This window comes from Aegilops tauschii, chromosome 6 (genome assembly GCF_002575655.3).
Source record: "Aegilops tauschii subsp. strangulata cultivar AL8/78 chromosome 6, Aet v6.0, whole genome shotgun sequence".
Classification (NCBI taxonomy): Eukaryota; Viridiplantae; Streptophyta; class Magnoliopsida; order Poales; family Poaceae; genus Aegilops; species Aegilops tauschii.
The window spans coordinates 48,756,215-48,775,376 of NC_053040.3; the positions used below are offsets into that span (position 1 = coordinate 48,756,215).

At 46.6% G+C, this 19,162-nt stretch overlaps 1 protein-coding gene across 1 annotated transcript; it reads right to left on the reverse strand.

The window, feature by feature from the left end:
• Window positions 1–16,391: 16,391 nt before the first annotated feature.
• On the reverse strand, window positions 16,392–18,416 carry LOC109755118 (uncharacterized). Its single transcript, XM_020313996.4, has 2 exons — window positions 18,306–18,416; window positions 16,392–17,534 (listed from the first exon to the last, which is right to left on the reverse strand). The coding sequence occupies exon 2, from the start codon at window positions 17,503–17,505 to the stop codon at window positions 16,624–16,626; it is 882 nt and encodes a 293-aa protein (XP_020169585.1). The 5' UTR covers window positions 17,506–17,534; window positions 18,306–18,416; the 3' UTR covers window positions 16,392–16,623.
• Between the last annotated feature and the right edge of the window lie 746 nt (window positions 18,417–19,162).

Consider the following 19,162-nt stretch of genomic DNA (forward strand, 5'->3'; position numbering starts at 1 on the left):
TTCTGTTTTCTCCATAACATTGCTTTTGGCAGGTGGTGGGAATAGTGTGGACGCAGGCACATAACCAGAGTCATCTCTGCTGCTCCTAGCTATAGCTGGTGCGTTGGGTATGTCTGCTGATTGCTTGCGGGGGCTACGACGCCTAGGTGGAAGACCAGCTCGTGAAACGGTCGCCTTAGCAACCTCTAGACCACCAGAAGCTGGAGCTGTTGTGCCAAGACTCTCACCTGTGGATGGCATATCAGTCTGAACTGTCACCTCAGCCCCTTCTTTCGTGGACGCAGAGGTGCCACCACCCACGCGCTTGGAATCCGTATCAGATGAGCGGGAATCTTCCTTGCTTAGGCTGATTGGGTGGCATGGCTCACAAAAGCATCCTTCATTGCCAGCAGAGTGGGCAATATCTTAGCAGTCCTGGCAGATACGGACTCATCACTCCCAGATGTGCGGATGCCTGTTGTTGTAGCCCGCACATCTGCAATCGGTGGAGATGGTCGGCCGCTTGCATCAGAGCTAGTGGGAACAGTTGACAGTGCAGTAGCAGATTTGTCGACAGCTTTGAGTGTATGCGTTCGAGTGGGTCTCTGGGGTTCTGCTTGGTCACACGTGTCGTAGTCTTCTTCACCCTGCAAAAAAGCACATGAATAGTGTTAAAAATTAAACAAAAATAGTTGCCATGGTAGCCATCTTATAGAATGGAAAAATGTGTGATGTGCCGGAGCTGCCATTTCAGAACTAGGTATGGATGAGCACACAAGACAAAGTAGGGGGTGGAAGCCAGTGGAAAGTTGGTAGTTGCCATATAGGTGGAAAAAGAATTTCCATGTGGCCTAGTTAGCAGTTGCCATGCAGGACAGGTAGGAGTTGCCATGCAGTAGAAAAAAGAGATCATGGGAAAACAGCAGTTGCCAGGTGGGGCTGATGGCAGTAGCCCATGTGGCAAGCTGGACAGCTGCATTGAAAAGCAAAAATATAGCACTATGACAATGAAAAGAACAGGGATAACCTACTTCTTAATTGTCTTCATCAAGTCTACCAACAAGACAGGATCCCCGGTGTGGGACGTCGACGTACGAGGAGATGACCTAGTGGAAGGGGTGTCACCAGCAATGGGGGCACCCTTGTTCAATCAAGCAGAAACACGGGTTGGCGTTGGTGCTTGTTTCTTCATAACTGCTCGTCCACCAGCTGTCGCCTCACTGCACGTATAAGAAAAAGGCAAAAAAAGGTACCAAGTGTCAGACACAAAATTCATTGCCACGCTTAGCAAAACAAAATGGAAAAAAGGGTCGGTCTGTTCAAAAGGAGAGACAAACAAGACACTAAAAATAGATGTCGAACCTCCTCCTAGCAGCTAAGGGATCGGTCCTAGTCCTCTTGCCAGGAGAGCCCTGCCCAACATCCTCTGGAGCCCTGCCCCTCTTTGAGGACGAATCCCCCTTGTCTCTCGCAGCTGTCTGTTCTTTGACTTTCTCCGGCGGGGGGACATCTGGTGTTGTCTTGCCCTTATCGCCACCTACACAAACTTCAACAGGTTCACCATCGTCGGTGTCATGTTGCACGTTCTCCATGTCATCATCATCGTCCTTGTCGAGAGCAACATCTCCATCTAGTTCATCTTGCGTGTCAGGAAGCTCCTGGGAGCTGTTGTAGTCGTACCGGCCACGGCAACCAGTTGGCCGATGTGTCCGTTCTGCAACAAATGGAGTGAACTGCCTTGCAACCACGTCGCTATCAGAGCCATTAAGGGACGTCCAACCCTCAACCAACTTCCCGAGCAAGCCGATTATTCCGGAAGCAAACTGCCCAATTAGATGCTCAACAGGTGCCCTCGCCTGTGCAGAAACAAGAAGCGACAGTAATCAACCATGTTAGAGTCACGTTCACAAGATCAAATAAACCAAAAACAACGATAGAGATATATCAAAAAATAGAAAAACAATTTGAAAAAACAAAATAAAAATCCTTGATTACCTCAGGAGGACAAGACGGAGCTGAGTGCACGTCCATCCACTTTCCAAAGTTTTGAGGCCCACCAAAGACGATGTAGTCAATAGCATGCTTAGCCATCAGCTGGAAAACATAAAAAAAAACTAGGATGTAAGAGAGAAAATAAGGAACAGCGACTAACAATTCATGTATTGCAAAAAAAGAGGGAGAAAGTAGAAGTTTCAATACAGATGGCGGAGTTGCCGTGTGGCGTTAGACATGGGTCCCATGCGCAGACACCCATGGCTAACAAGGTATTCATCTCTTGTTAGCCACATATGGTTGCCGTATGGGGATTTTTTTCATATGTTATGCAGCATCAAAATTGAAGAATGTCGTGCAAGAAAGGAGGCAGGACTAACCTGCAGTTTCCCATATTTCTTATCAGTTATCTTGTCTGCGGCAAGCACAAACTTGACAGCATCGTACGTCCATGCAAAGACATCAAACTTATGTGGAGGCAGCGGGCCTCCTATCCCAGTAAAGTCGGCGGTGGACAGATCAAGACGATCGACGTACATGAGCTGGTGTACACAATTTAAAAGAAAAAAGTCAGTTGCCATCATGTTATGTTGAAAAAGAAGCTAATGGAGAATACTGCAGTCATCAAGTTGAAGGGGGATGTAAAGGGAAAATATTTTCCATATATATGTGTTAGTTGCCATCATGATGTGAGGATAGTTGCCATCTTGTTATGATGATACTTGCCACAAGGTCAACATCATGGTTGCCATGCATAGTGTATAAAACAGAGAGTGGATGTATGAAATGAATTTATTTATTTTTGTATGTTGTTGACGAATGATATTGCCTTGTAGGCAGCAAACCACGGATGCCATGGATCATACAGAAGTCGCCTTCACATGTAAAAAAAATTCATATAAAACAAATGAAAACAAAACGGGTTGCCATGCATGATCTTGTACGGTTCGCACTTGTCGACAGCTGACATGTTGATTTGGGAAAACATTCAACGTGGTAAGAGTGTTTGCAAAGGAGTAGGGAAGAAATACCATTAAATGGAGTCGACAACCCTTCTGATACATCTTGTTTGAGAATGCATCATGCAGGAAGTCCGCGATGAACTTACGCCAATTCATGTTCTTCACATCTTTCAGCTTCGCCTGCACGACACAAATTTCAGGACAAGAAGTTGACATCAGAAATCAAATGAAAAAACATCAAAAAACTGGCAGTTACTAGCTTACAAATGATATCAGAGTCAAAAGATTGAAGGAATAAAGGAGTAGAGATGGATCATTAACCAGGATGGGAAGCATTTGTTGCTTGGGCGAAGAGACGTGGTAGGCGCAAATACAGCTGAGATCAGGTACATGAGTAGCTTCATCTTAAAAACCTCGCCATGGGTTTTCATGCTCTCCAGCGAATTTCCCAGCACAGTCGTGTTCGGCATGGATGCCATCCCAGGAAACAAACGGGCAAACAACGTTTCCTCAATCTTATTATTGACCTCGTACGGGACTTTGATTTCTCCACGGGGCACACCCAAAGTGCAGAACACGGATTCCTCGTCCAACGGGAGTCTTCCACATCCCGGAATCACAAATTCCTTGGAGGCGGTGTCGTAAATCTCACCGAGCCAGTCGCATACAGGGTTCACTAGGTTCTTGCACCGAACATCCATCAGAGCCTACATACCCATCTCAGCAGCAGCTCCCTTCTGCTCGTCGGTAAATCCATCGGTCAATATAGTCAGGCGTTCCTGTGAAGCCCTATTGCGATAACGTTTCTTCTTCTGCAAAACAGACAAATGTTCATTTGTTGCCATGTTTTAGTATCATGAAAATTTAGTTCCTAGCAGACGATTGCAAACTCAATGTGACAATCAAAAGCATATGGGGGTGGAAAGTTACCTCATCGCCATCTTTTGTCCGTCCAGTTCGGCGATTCTGTTGAGGTAACTCCATGAAATCATCATCGCTGTCTTGGATGTCGCCGCGAGCCATTGTGCTGCGTAAGAACAAATCAAAATGTCAGGGTGAAATGAACTTACGAAGGAAGCAGTTGCCACCTAACAGAATGTACTTGCCACATGGGCTCAATTGAAAGTGGCAAAAAAGACTAGGCAATATCATAGGAACACCCACACCTCCCTATGATTGTCCAAGAAGAAAAGTGGCAACTAAACACATTGGCCTCATTTGAAAAATGTACAGATCATAAGGCACTTACGTAAAAAATGTTCAAGTTGCCATGCTGGCACAAGACAGTACAAAAGAAAGGCACACATATTCCACTGCACAAACATATAATGTGGCAACTGACACGCTGTCCTCATTATAAAAACGAGTTGCCATATGTTCAAAGGCAAATGTACTAGGTTGAAGTTGCCATGTAAAAATGGAAGACAAATCAAAAAGTGCTCAAAACATCCAGTAAACAACATGTAATGTGGCAATTCACACACTGGCCTCATATTAAAAATGAGTTGCCGTGTAATACAACCAATTATGTTCAGATATCACTAGTCAGCATGGCAAAACACAAATTGAGTCTATAGTATAGTGAGGTTGCCACATTATCCTGCCTACAGCATGGCAACAGCCATATTGTGTTCACAAAAATAGTTGCCACATGGAAAGCATATTTGTGGCAACTGACACAGTTGATCAGGAAATTAGTTGCCATCCATTGCAGATAGTTGCTGAAAACTGCCATGGCTGTTTTATACTACACTTTGAAAAATACAACTACCTAGATCTAGGGTTCGTTGGCAACTATCATAACATGAAATTCAACAACGAAAAACTTCCCCCACTGATCGCAAATAGCATTTCGAGGCAACACATAACTAACAACTAGAAAAACGCCGGCGCAATCGCAAGGCAGAACCAGGATGTGGCTGCGGACAGGCCGAGCCACACCGGCATGACTGCCACCGCGGCAGCGACGAAACTGCGCAATGCCACCCAAAACGGCAAGCACGGGACTCCGCCGCCAACGTGAACGCCGGAGCACCGCGAATCCGCCGGAATCTCGATGAATCTCGAGCGGAACATTGACCACGGAGGAGAGGGGGGAATGCAAGCAAGGAATGTGGGCGTGGGGAGGAGCATTACCTTCAATCTGCAGGCGCTCCGGCGATGACGCTCCGGTCCGGCGAGTCCCACCGACGGCCGTGAATGCCGTTGACTCTTTCGCCTCCGCCACCGCCTTCTCCTCTCGGCTTCTCTTCCAATCGAATGAACTGCGGGGTGGGTTGGGTGAGTAATGGAGTGGAGCAAGTAAATGGAACCGCAATGGGAGGGGGGCTAAGTGCGAGATGTGGTTGACGACAACCGTAGTCGGGCGTGGCGTGCGGGCGCCGAGCAGTTCCACCACACGCCCCCGAGTGGCAACCGTTGACCGCAGAGAGGAAACCGGCGTGTGGGCGAACTCTGTCACACACCACACACGCGAGTTGTCCTACGTGGCACACAAAATCGCCCAAAATGTGCCAAGATTCGTGCAGAAATTGCTGAACGGCGATGGAGGCGTGTGGGTGAGTTGGCTAACGCCCACACGTGTGGGCGTTAGTGTTTTCGTTACCTCAAAGGACCAAAGAAATTTGCCAACTAGGGCAGGCCTATAAAAATAATCTCTACAGAGACATACTAATAACCATCGTAATCTCCACCAATGGTAATACCTATCTATGGCAATCATGACGCCGAGTCCCCTATTTGTTTGAGGCATCTTCCATCTCACACTACTACTGACTAAATTAGCCGCCTACTGATATTTTAGGTATTGACTGCCCCAGGCTTGATATACCATACTTGCCATGATCACGATGATGTGCGATCTTAAATTACTCAAACATTATCGTTTGATCAATTCGTCAAACATTCATCAATGGTTTTTGCCATTATAATTATTGCTAGCGCATCACTTATCTTCATGTGTAAACACATTAGTGCTACTGATCAATTAGTCTATCAACATATATTAAGAGTTTAGTTAAGAAAGAAGACTGGTATGCACATTCTTGCCTTGATGTTGTTCCTCGGTTAAATCTGAGCTCCAACTTAAGCACATTAGACACTCACATTAGCCTATTAGTTCATGCAACTTGCAGGTACCAACAGTAGAGACATGGATAGCTATGTGTAGTACTGGGCTGTAACAACTCGTTCTATAGTACTTGGCCATGTGGAGTGAGACATGCATGGCTAGCTTTAGTTTTGGTACTATCCATGATTATTAGTTTGAGACGCGCAACGACTTACATGCATGCTAGCTAGTCGTGAGAAGTATTTCTTTTCACAAGAGATGTACGCATGTCAGGATCCTGTAGTACTAGTACTACTTGTTCTCACATTTTCATCCCAGCCAGTACTAGTTGTTCTTTCTTTTTTTTGAAAGGAGGTTTTCCTCTAGCCTCTGCATCGGAAAGATGCATGCGGCCATTTTATTAAAGAAAATTCAGGAAAACAAATAGTCTAATATCTAAAGTAAGCTCACAAAAGGAGCAAAGAGAAATAAAAGCTAGGAAAACAAATCATCACCACAACCGGCTGGACGGAAGGACATTAAGGACCGATCCAATTATGCGACCGCCATCCAAACCTGTTAGAAGGGAGAGAGAGGATTGGTGGAATAGTTTGTTGTATTCCTTTAGCCTTGTGGGCATATATATAGGAGTACATGGTCAACTTGGAGTACAAGACAAGCCGGAACTGAAGGAAATATGCCCTAGAGGCAATAATAAAGTTATTATTTATTTCCTTATTTCATGATAAATGTTTATTATTAATGCTAGAATTGTTTAACCTGAAACATAATATATGTGTGAATACATAGACAAACAAAGTGTCACTAGTATGCATCTAATTGAATAGCTCGTTGATCAAAGATGGTTATGTTTCCTAACCATAGACATGAGTTGTCATTTGATAAACGGGATCACATCATTAGGAGAATGATGTGATTGACTTGACCCATTCCGTTAGCTTAGCACTTGATCATTTTAGTTTACTGCTATTGCTTTCTTCATGACTTATACATATTCCTATGACTATGAGATTATGCAACTCCCAATTACCGGAGGAACACTTTGTGTGCTACCAAACATCACAACGTAACTGGATGATTATAAAGGTGCTCTACAGGTGTCTCCGATGGTACTTGTTGAGTTGGCATAGATCAAGATTAGGATTTGTCACTCCGATAGTCGGAGAGGAATCTCTGGGCCCTCTCGGTAATGCACATCACTATAAGCCTTGCAAGCAGTGTGACTAATAAGTTAGTTGCGGGATGATGCATTACGAAATGAGTAAAGAGACTTGCCGGTAACGAGATTGAGCTAGGTATTGAGATACCGACGATCGAATCTCGGGCAAGTAACATACCGTTGACAAAGGGAACAACGTATGTTGTTATGCGGTTTGACCGATAAAGATCTTCGTAGAATATGTAGGAACCAATATAAGCATCCAGGTTCCGCTATTGGTTATTGACCGGAGACGTGTCTCGGTCATGTCTACATAGTTCTCGAACCCGTAGGGTCGGCACGCTTAAAGTTCTGTGACGATCGGTATTATGAGTTTATATGTTTTGATGAACCAAAGATAGTTCGAAGTCCCGGACGTGATCACGGACATGACGAGGAGTCTCGAAATGGTCGAGACATAAAGATTGATATATTGGAAGCCTATATTTGGACATCGGAAAGGTTCCGGGTGAAATCGGGATTTTACCGGAGTGCCGGGGGGGTTACCGGAACCCCCCGGGGGTTAATGGGCCTTGTTGGGCCCTAGTGGAGATAGAGAGGGGCCGGCCAGGGCAGGCCGCGCACCCCCTCCCCCTCTGGTCCGAATTGGACTAGGAAGGGGGGCGGCGCCCCCCTTTCCTTCTCCCTCTCCTCCTTCCTTTCCCCCTCCTAGTAGGAGTAGGAAAAAGGGAGGCCTACTCCTACTAGGAGGAGGACTCCTCCTCCTGGCGCGCCCTACAGGGCCGGCCGGCCTCCCCCTTGCTCCTTTATATACGGGGGCAGGGGCACCCCATAACACACAAGTTGATCATTGATCTCTCTTAGCCGTGTGTGGTGCCCCCCTCCACCATAATCCACCTCGGTTATATCGTAGCGGTGCTTAGGCGAAGTCCTGCATCAGTAGCTTCATCAACATCGTCATCACGCCTTCGTGCTGACGAAACTCTCCCTCGAGCTATACTGGATCGTGAGTTCGCGGGACGTCACCGAGCTGAACGTGTGCTGAACACGGAGGTGCCGTACGTTCGGTACTGAGGATCGGTCGATCGTCAAGACGTACGACTACATCAACAGTGTTGTCATAACGCTTCCACTTTCGGTCTACGCGGGTACGTGGACACACTCTCCCCTCTCGTTGCTATGCATCACCATGATCTTGCGTGTGCGTAGGAATTTTTTTGAAATTACTACGTTCCCCAACAGGAACATATCCTAGTCTATCTCATATTTCCTAACTAAACATAATACTCAACATCCCCCCGCCGTCACAACGGTAGCGACGCAGACGGTGAGACTAGAGAAGAGTCCGATGGAAAGCCGACGGACAGCCCCCCCCCACAGTCGTAACAGTCGACGCATCGCGGAGTCGTGGCTGGAGTGGCAACCGACGAGGTTGCTCAAGCAAGGCGGTAGCCCTTTGTGCCGTTCGTCGATGTAGCTGATAATGTATGTGGTGGAGGCGTGGTCGAGGTAGCCGTGCGAAGAATGTCGTGGTCGATGTCGAGTCGGGGTAGCCGGTGTCGAGGAAGTCGCCGTGGAACCACGGGTGCAAGGGGGCGCCGAGTTAGCATGGGTGCAGTGGTGTCGAAGTACTGGTGCTCTGTGGAGAAGACGGTGTTGACGAGGCGTCGCGCTGGGGTTGCCAAACCCGGGGACACGTCGTAGACGAAGGCACACATCGGTGTTGCCAGCACCAGGCATGCGTAGACGGTCGAAGACGAAGTTGACGAAGCGCCGCACCAGGCTTGCCAGGCCCGGGGACACGTCGTGGACGAAGGCACGCGGCGGTGTTGCCAGCACCGGGCATGCGTAGACTGGGACTTGCACAAGTTGTACGCCATGTCGAAGAGGTCGGAGAGGCCAGCAGAGAAGGACTCGACGACGGGTTGCGGCACCAATCGGCGCGGGGCCAATGTCACCTGCGGTTGTCCGAGTAGATGAAGCGGTCGGGGTAGATGACGGCGACGGGCTGGTGCTTGGACGAAGACGAAGGGGGTGGACGGGTGGCGGCGGCGGCTACGAAGGTAGCAGCGGCGGCGCCTAAAGGAGAGCGGCGGCGGCGGCCTGACGGCGGCGGCGGTGCTCGAAATAGGCAAAGAACCCTAACAGCGTGACGAAGACCGGCGCGGACGGTGGCGTTCCCGCGCCAAGGAAGACGACGTGGCGCATACCACGGGAGGTCAACGTGCGGTGACGGCGGAGCGGACCGCGGGCCGCGGCGCTACGGCCCGAAGGGGCGACGCAGCAGCGGCAGGCGGGTCGGGGCGACGGCGGGAAGACCTCTGGGTGGCGGCGAGGACTGCGGGCCGCGACGCTGCGGCCCGAAGGGGCGACACAATGGCGGTTTGCGAGTCGGTGCAACCGCGGGGACGGCCTCGGGGCGGCGGTGGGGACCGCGTATCGTGGCACTACGGCCCAAAGGGGCGACGCACGAGATGATGCAGCCGCGAGAAGAACCACGGGGCGGCGGCCCGACGGGGCGACGCAACGGCAGCTCGATGCTCGATCGGTGGAGAGGCGCGCTGAACTCGGGGACGATCTTCACGGGACCTGCGGAGGCGTGCGTAACCGACGGGCCAGGTCGGTCGCGCGGTGGAGATGAGGCGGATCGCAGCGGCGAGCGGGTGATCAAGCCGATCGCGCGCGAGGTCGGGGACGCCGCTCGGTGGAGGCGTGGTAGCGGCGTAGTCCGTGATGAAGCCGACGATGACGGAAGGCGTCGGACGCCGTGCAGACGAGCTTGTCAGCACCGGCACCCGTGCTGCCAAAGCAATGCCGGCGCCCGGGCAGCGAGGCCCGAGCGACCAATGGAGCAGCGGCGCCCGAGTTGAGGCAGCCGACCAGCCTGCCGCAGCCGTCCCGAAGCAGCCGAGGACGAGGCCGGCGAGGTAGACCGCCGGACCGCCATGCAGACACGGCGGAGGCGGGTGATGTGGATCGATGGGCGGGCCGGCGCGCGAGGGACATCTATGATTGGACGTCCCATGGCGCGAGGCCGGCGGGTCGGGGCGATGCAGGTGTCCCGGTCGGAGCAGGGCGGTCATGGCCGGCGTAGGGCGACGGGCGGACCGACGCGCGGACGGTGGCTCGCCCTGACGGGCCGCCTCGGCGCGCGTGGCCGCCGGGTTGGAGGAGAGGCCGGCTGGTCGCGCCAGGGTAGGAGTAGAGGCGCTCGGGGTCGACGGCGGCGATGGGCAACGCAAACCGATCAAGAATAGATCGGAAAACCAAAAAGAAACCATGCGATCAAGATGACCGACGGGAGAGAGAAAACCCCGGAGCAAGGCTCGGGGAAAAGACTCTCTAGGGCAGCCGGTCAACACGACCGGCGAACGAACCCTGGGTACGGGTGGCGCGGCCCCCGGCGGCGGTCATGGAGGCCGACCGCCCCGGAGGCGGCATGCGGGTGCGGAAGCGGCGGCGGCTAGGGTTTAGGATTGACTTGCGATAGATACCATGTTAGAAGGGAGAGAGAGGATTGGTGGAATAGTTCGTTGTATTGCTTGAGCCTCGTGGGCATATATAGGAGTACATTGTCAACTTGGAGTAGAAGACAAGCCGGAACATATCCTAGTCTATCTCATATTTCCTAACTAAACATAATACTCAACAAAACCGGTTGAAGATAGCCCGTGCTACCATCTCCTATTGGTTGCACCCAGTAGCCAAATGGTCCCAGGAGCCCATAGGAGTGAGTAGCAACCACGTATGGATCCATGTCGTAGCTCTGAAAATAACCTGCAAAAAGTTTAGCACATAAAATCTGTTAAAAATCATATCGTTCCTGCAGTTCCATATAGCCCAAAGAAGTGCGCATATTCCAATCCGAATACTTGACGCAATATCAGGTTTCACTCCATTTAGCCACGTCCCAAACAATGCATGGAGGAATAATATTAAAAGCTATATGAATGGACCGCCAAAGTAATTTCACGAGAGGGCAATCGATGAATAAGTTTGAATTGTTTCGTCATGAATACAAAAGCAACATCATGAACTGCCGACCCATCGTCGCTTGAGTAAATTATCTTTGGTAAGGATCACCTGCTTGTGTACAAACCACATGAAAATTTTCATTCGCAAGGGCACCTTCACTTTCCAAATATGTATCGATCTTGGGATTGGGCCAGAGTTAACGAGGTCTAAGTACACAGATTTAACCGAAAACACCCCATTACCCATTAACTTTCAGTTCAAGGTGTCTCCCTGGTATGAGAGTTGACGTCCATCAACCTCCGCACCAAGTGTAGCCAAGAATTCCATCTTTCCCCTACTAGAGCCCTGATGTACTGGATATTCAAAGGTGCCGTTTGCAATACTGTTGCCAGGTAATCCTCCTTACGTTGCACAGTATGATACATGAAAGGGTACTGGAGAGCCAGCGGCATGTCGCCTGGCCATGTATCCTCCCAAAACCTTGTTGTCGTTCCGTCCCTAACAACGAATTTCACCCTATGGAAGAAAGTCTCTTTTGTTCTCACGAGTCCCTTCCAAAACGACGAGTTATTAGGTCTTACGGTAACCTGAGCGAGATTTTTAGAGTGTAAGTATTTATTCCTTACAATTTGTGACCACATACACCATCCGATTCCTGAGATAGCCTATATAGGTATTTGCTCAAAAGGCATTTATTTGTAATCTCTAGGTTCTCAATCCCAAGACCCCCTGGTCTTTGGGTCGACAAATAATATCCGATCTTGCTAAGTGATATTTTGTCTTAATCTCGTCTGACTTCCAGAAAAAACAAGATCGATAGAAGTCAAGTCTCTTTCGTACCCCTTTAGGTACCTCAAGGAAAGATAGAAGGAACATCAGCATACTAGTTAGCACTGAATTAATCAATACTAGCCATCCTCCATATGACATAAGCTTACCCTTCGAGCAGCTTAGTTTTTTCTCAAATCGACCTTCAATACATTTCCACTAGTTATTAGTTAACTTCCTATGATGGATTGGAATACCTAGATAGCTGAACGGTAATGATCCTAGTTCACAACCGAACAATTGTCGATAATTTTCTTGTTCATCTTTGGCTCTACCAAAGCAAAACAACTCACTCTTGTGAAAGTTGATCTTTAGACCTGACAATTGTCCAAGAGGCAAAATACTAGTTTCATATTCCTCGCCTCAAGGTCATGCTTCATGAATATAATAGTGTCGTCCGCATATTATAGGATAGAAATGCCCCATCCACCAAATGGGGAACAAGACCACCTACCAGGCCTTTCTCCTTGGCCCGACCTATGAGCACAGTCAACATGTCTGCCACAATGTTGAAGAGAATAGGAGACATCGGGTCTCCTTGTCTTAGGCCTTTATGCATCTAAAAATAATGACCAATGTCATCATTCACCTTAATCCCGACACTACCTTTTTGGACAAAAGAATCCACCTGATTCCTCAATGCCCCATTAAAACCCTTCATGCGCATGGCCTGCTGTAAGAATGGCCATTTGACCTTATCATATGCCTTCTCAAAATCCATTTTGATGATCACCCCATCTAGTTTCTTCGAATGGATTTCATGTAAAGTTTCGTGTAAGATTACAACCCCTTCTAGGATATGTCTTCGAGGCATAAAAATAGTCTGACTGGGTTGCACCACCGAATGGGCAATCCATGTCAATCTATTAGTGGCTACTTTTGTAAAGATCTTGAAGCTCACACTCAAAAGACAAATTGGCCTGAATTGCTCCATGCGAATTGCTTCCTCTTTCTTTGGCAACAACGTTATCATGCCAAAGTTGAGATGAAAGAGTTGCAGATGGCCATTAAAGAAGTCATGAAACATAGGCATATGGTCATCCTTCACAATATGCCAACATTTCTTATAGAATTCTGCCGGAAACCCATCTGGTCCCGGTGCTTTATTCGGCTTCATCTGAGAGATCACCTCGAAAACCTCCTTCTAGTAAAAGGCGCAGATAAAATCTCATTCTCATCTGACCGCAATTGAGGTATGTCCCCAACTACAAGCTCATCTAGGGACACTGTGTTGTTTGCCATAGGCCCAAATAATTGCTTGTAATAATTGGAGATATATAACTTGAGATTCTCGTGACCCACAACAGTTCCTTTATCTTGCTCAAGCTGGATGATTTTCTTTTTCCTTTGTTTGCCATTTGCAATCATATGAAAAAAATTGTGTGTTGTCATCACCTTGAACGACCTTAAGAACCTTAGCGCGTAAGGCCCATTTCATTTCTTCTTCTCTAAGAAGAGCACAGAGTTTCAACTCTGCTTCGGACTTAACAACTTGTTCTATTTCATCCAGCAGATTCGTTTTCGCTCTCAAGTCCAGCGCCTGAATCAACTGGATAAGCTGTTCTTTCTCTTGTTTATATATCCCGCTCTAATTTCTGGCCCAACCCATACTGGATCTACCTGCAACAGGCTTCTTTCTTAAGCCAGCAAATAAATTCGCTAGTGAAATAAGGTATGAATCAAATAGCATGGAAGCGATCTGATGCAATTCCTAGTATTTTATAATCTTGACTATCCATCTATCAACAACACAACATCTCCTGCCAGCGCTGAGCAAGAACATCATATCCAGTACATAGGATCTGGATTGATGAAAAGAAAGAATATGTAGCCTTTATGAGGAGTGATGCTAGCTACAACTACCCAAAGATTCTATGAAGACTACACGAGGCAAGATCGGTGCTGGACAAAGCTAGCAGGCCATACCTGCTTTCTTCAAGTTCATCCTAATCTTCTCCGATGGGTCGCCGTCCTCCGTTTGATAGGAACAAGGGTGGAGAATTTTCTGGGTGGGGTGAGTAGTACTGTGCGACCGAAATGCTATTTATAGCCCACGGCAACTACACGAAAGCAGGACACCTGTTGCTGGTACCACCTAAGCAAAGGCAGGTGGATTATATCGGTTTGACATAGGTTGGTTACCCAACCTTCTACACTACCCTGGTTTGTACAGTGTCTATCCACTCGTTGCCCAAATATTTTGCAACTAGGCAACATAATACTTTGCTCATATAACTTACCGATGATTTGGTTGCAATTTACCGGAAGTCTTGTATATATCTATTCCTTCTCTTTTTACCAATCAAATATCAGATGTATACAAATCATCCGGTAAGTTATATGAGCAAAGTATTCTGTTGCCTAGCTAGAAATTTACAGAAACGTCTCCTTCCTAGCTACAGAAGCATACGGGCCTAACCTACAAGTTGACCTTTGCTAAGCAACGAACAATGCCACACGCACGTGAAAAATCAAATCAGCAAGTAAACTTCAGATACTTCTGTATATAACCGAAAAGACAGTTAAGTTCCAATACAAGCATGTGTTTCTAGACCACGTTAGACAGAACAAAACCACAAATTCACAAGATAATAGTAGGGCCAGCTCCCTCCCGATTACAAACCATTTAACTTGTCTGCAGTGCACTATTATTTGAATCCAAAAGCATCTTTTTGAAGTTTTAACAGGGGTAACTTAAGAAGTACCGGAATTACAGTGGAACTTTAAACTAGATATGTTTATAGTTCTATAATTCTATTCAATATGATGAAAAAAAATAGTGTGTATAGATTACTTTGATTTTGTATTGTACTACTCCCTCTGATCCAAAAAAAATGTTGTGGCTTTAGTTATACTTTAAGTGCACCCCACCTTAATTTTCTTTGGTCCTCCGCCACTGTCCACATTGTTTCTGATACTCACATGACTATACATGATAATTATATGATACCACGATCTGATCATGCGCCAAGCTCCAAATAGACTCGGGTGGAAGGGAAATATACAGGCATTCAGATGTTGGCATGAATTTCGAGTACAGGTCATTCAAACGAAGTACCTCATGAACTGCACACCACATGTACATAGGAAATTACAGATAACGACTACAACTACCAAAAAATAGTGGAAAACTGAAACGAGTTAAGTTGTTTGTCTGTTTGAAACGAGATCTATCAAGGGTACCGCATAATAGTTTACGAATTTCAAACCTCAGAACATACTGATAGATTTGTAGCTGTTACAGACTGAATCTGGTAGAAACAACATGAAAAATATATGAGTTGGTCCTAGTAGGAACCAGGGACCAAATTTAATTAGATAGAAGTGATGCTTGAATCATGGTTGACCAGCCCACTACCTCATGCTGGTAGTCAGTAAGATCCATGTTCTTTTAATAGAAACAACAACCAGTTGATTTGACCATTACTTCAATGAACAAACCAGAAATAGTATAAATCTCGAAATATATATGATCTGTTATTCAAGATGAAAGCATACGTACTCACCTATATGACCAAGATTTGGGACCCTACAATCTAGGAGAGGACGTACAATACAACTGGGTACATGTATACCGAACTGTACAATACAATTGTGTTTATCACTATACCAAACTGTACAATACAATTGTGTTTATCACTTGCCACTTCTCCTAAACTGACTGTTCAACCCAACTACTCCCTCCGTTCCTAAATATAAGTCTTTGTAGAAATTTTACTATGGACCACATATGAATGTATATAGATGCATTTTTAGAGTGTAAATTCATTCATTTTGCTCCGTATGTAGTCCATAGTGAAATCTCTACAAAGACCTATATTTAGGAACCGAGGGAGTAGTTTAGTTCATTTTTCCGGAATCCTGGAGCAAAGTTCGCTTCTATGAATGTGCCCAAGCAGCTTCAGGTTTTTCAGCTCCCTCTTCATTTACTTACAATAGGGAGAAAGTACTATGAATGAGTGGTGCAAACAAGTGGTTCGGAGTATGGGTGTGTTATCGTTTTCTTCCCCTCTTTGGACTCCTTCCTATTATATTGTCAAACTAATTTCTAAGATTTCAGTCCAATTTTACTCGGAAACCATTTTTCTTCAATTTTCGAGGCATTTCAATTGAAAAAATGCGACCACCACAGTTTATTCGAACTGTTTTCCTACACCCCTAATTCCCTAGGACTTTTAGCTAGAGCAACTCCTTAAAACAATTCTCTCAAAATTGAGATTAGATGCTTTCCTGCACTCCAATTCTATAGGACTTTTTAGCAAGAACAGAGTCCTCGGATTATATTTTATTTTTGTCTACGCGACAACATCATGCAATCAATAAACCTGCCATCGCAAGTTACTCTGAATGAAAGATTGGAATCCCCTTCCAAGAAAAGAAAAAAGAAGAGGAACACAAAAGAAAGCGTGTTGTTTAGTTTGATGTGTTCTGGATCAGTAGCTGTATACTCTTCATAATTTCTGAAAACCTTGAAGATGGTGTGTATATACATGATTGAGTAACAGAGTACATCCAGAAATTAGTGAAGTTTCACCACAAAGACAAACGTTCAAGGATATACAATATATACACATTACGACAGAAGCAAAGTATCAAACAACAATGCAGCAAGAACATACTCCTATTACCAGAATGGCAGCTGCAATGCACTAGGTCTGCTACTGCTTCTCATTGCAGGACAGTTGCCCAAAGGCGTCCCTGATCGCCGCTACGGCTGCCAGGTACTTGCTCCTCTGTTGAAGATACATTCGTTCTCTCACCAGTCGCTGTGCTGTGTCATCTAACCCGAGCAACCATTGCTGCTCTGAACGATCTTCGACAAACAACCGAGCGACGACCAAGGAGAAAGACTCCGGAGAATGCATCCTGCTGAGCTGCCTAGCCTTGTCTCCCATTAGTTTCCAGCTGAGCTTCTCTGAAAGCATTGTCACATCCTTCAGGCGCCCTTCCACCTGCTGCATCAGGCACCCCAGGTTACTTGAATCAGGCGAGTCTCTGTCTTTCAGTACCTGGACTCTTGCGATGACATAGGGCTTTGTTCTGACGACCTCCAGGACACGGAACCGGTCTCCGCCGACGCACGTCAGGAAGAAGCGGTCATTGACGAGCTTATCGCACTGAACGATATGGACCATGCATCCAACATCGGCCATCCTACTGTCTTTCCTGCTGGAGTAGATGATACCAAAGCTGTGGCCTTCCTGGAGTAGTAGTGTCTGCATCATGATGCGGTATCTGAACTCAACCGTCTGCAGCGGCAGCGTCTGGCCAGGGAAAACGACCGATTGGTACAGAAGTATGGGAATCTCAGTAGTCTGATGATCCTGATGGGACTGGACAACCTCGTCGATGCGGCCACGCGGATTGGCTCTGCATTTCAGGACTGGTGAACTCTGAAGGCGATTCTTGGTGGCGATTCTTGCTTGCGGTCTTGAGTGAGGTTTTGGTTGATAAAAATAAGACTTGGAGTTGGAGGGACTGAAGCTGCAACTGTCTGGCCTTGCTAAACTGGGTGGAGCTTGCAGAGTCTTAAAGGCCATGTACTTGAAGTCCTTTTTCAGTGATGAGCCTGTTAAGACATATCCAAAGACAAAGAAAGTGATGTGTTCAGTAACCCTCTGGCTGCAACATGAGTGCCTTGTACCCAGTTATATGGTTACTGAGCAACCTTCAAACATCAACAAGTAACGGAATTCAATTTTAGATATATGGTTGGATGCTTTATAATATAAAGCGGGGGGAAACCCTTTTTCTTAACGGAATTCAATTTCAGATATTAAACACGTGCAACAGCTAAACAAATATTAAATCGACACGCTGAGAAAGATGTTAACACTTTCCTGAAAAGGCATTAACACTCCCATAATTGTAGTGAAAAGGCTCTGTATCAGTTACTGGTGAGTTGGATAAAAGCTTCTACTGTCTCCAAAGAACATCAGTCACTAGAGAGTACAATTGTACAAATACCAATCATCTGAAACAAAGTTTATGCTCATGATCCCGGCAGCTGTAAGCCTGTAACTAGAGTTCTAGACCAGCTTGTGATGGAACAGAGTCTGTGAAAGTGCCCCCTAGTAGTACTGTATTTCCTAACAGAAGATAAACGAAGAAAGAAAGAACTAATATAAACCCTGGCTTTCAGAGACGCAGTTCGTGGCACCAGTTTGACCAGAAGATCTAGCTGAGGAGGAACACCATGGGGGATGGATAAGACGAGGAAAAGCCGCCGGATCATATCTTCATATCACAGCCAACAAAGGGGAGGAAAAACAAGTCGTACAGGCGGAGAAGAAAGCGATCAACATGCAAGAAGAGGAAGGGATGCAGCGCCGCCGTTTACCTTGTTTGGGCTGCTTTCAGGAGGAGCAGAGCAGCAGATCGGACTCGGCTCAGAGAGGATAGGGGGGGCGGCCGGCAGAGTGGGGAAGAGGATAGAGTGATAGAGCCTGGCACTTATATCAACTCAATATGTTTATCGGATCTAACCAATCTTCTAGACCCGTGGGTGGTGGCCCCCACGCCGCACCTACCGCTGCGGCCGGTCGAATTGTTATATTCCTTACGTTTCATAATCTAGTGTATATAGATTTTTCTAAAAACTAAACATTACAAGTTTATAGAGAAAAATTTACATCAAGAATGTCAAACACATATCTATATTTTATATTTTTAATATTATGAATAGAAATAGTTCTCTCTATAGAAAAAAATTCAGATAGTTTTTTCTATGAATTTAATTAAATTTTATAAAATTTGATCTTGTAAAAAATCTATCCGCACTACACTATGAACGGTGGGAGTACTCACCCAGATATGATTGAATTGATGCAGCCAAAGTGCCCATATCACCAATTTTTTATCATGTAGCAACCCAACGCAACAGACAACGCTTGTTATATATAACCGCAAGTAGGTAGCTAGCAGCAATCGAACAACAGTGTGCCGCACATTGTTTGGCACGCCCTTCTCTTGTGGATAAGGAGGACTGAGGCGGGGGGATCTGGACCGGAGTGGAGTCCTGCACTTCTCTCCTCGTCGAGACATGATCCAGATAAGATTAGCCAGGCGGCATCATTTGTCGCACACGCGCGCGCGCACACGCACACGCTTGATCCTTGTTAGCCATCGTGTGTGTGTGGCTGTAACAAGAAACATCTTGGGATTCTGCTTGTGGCAACTTCCAGGAGATTCAGAACG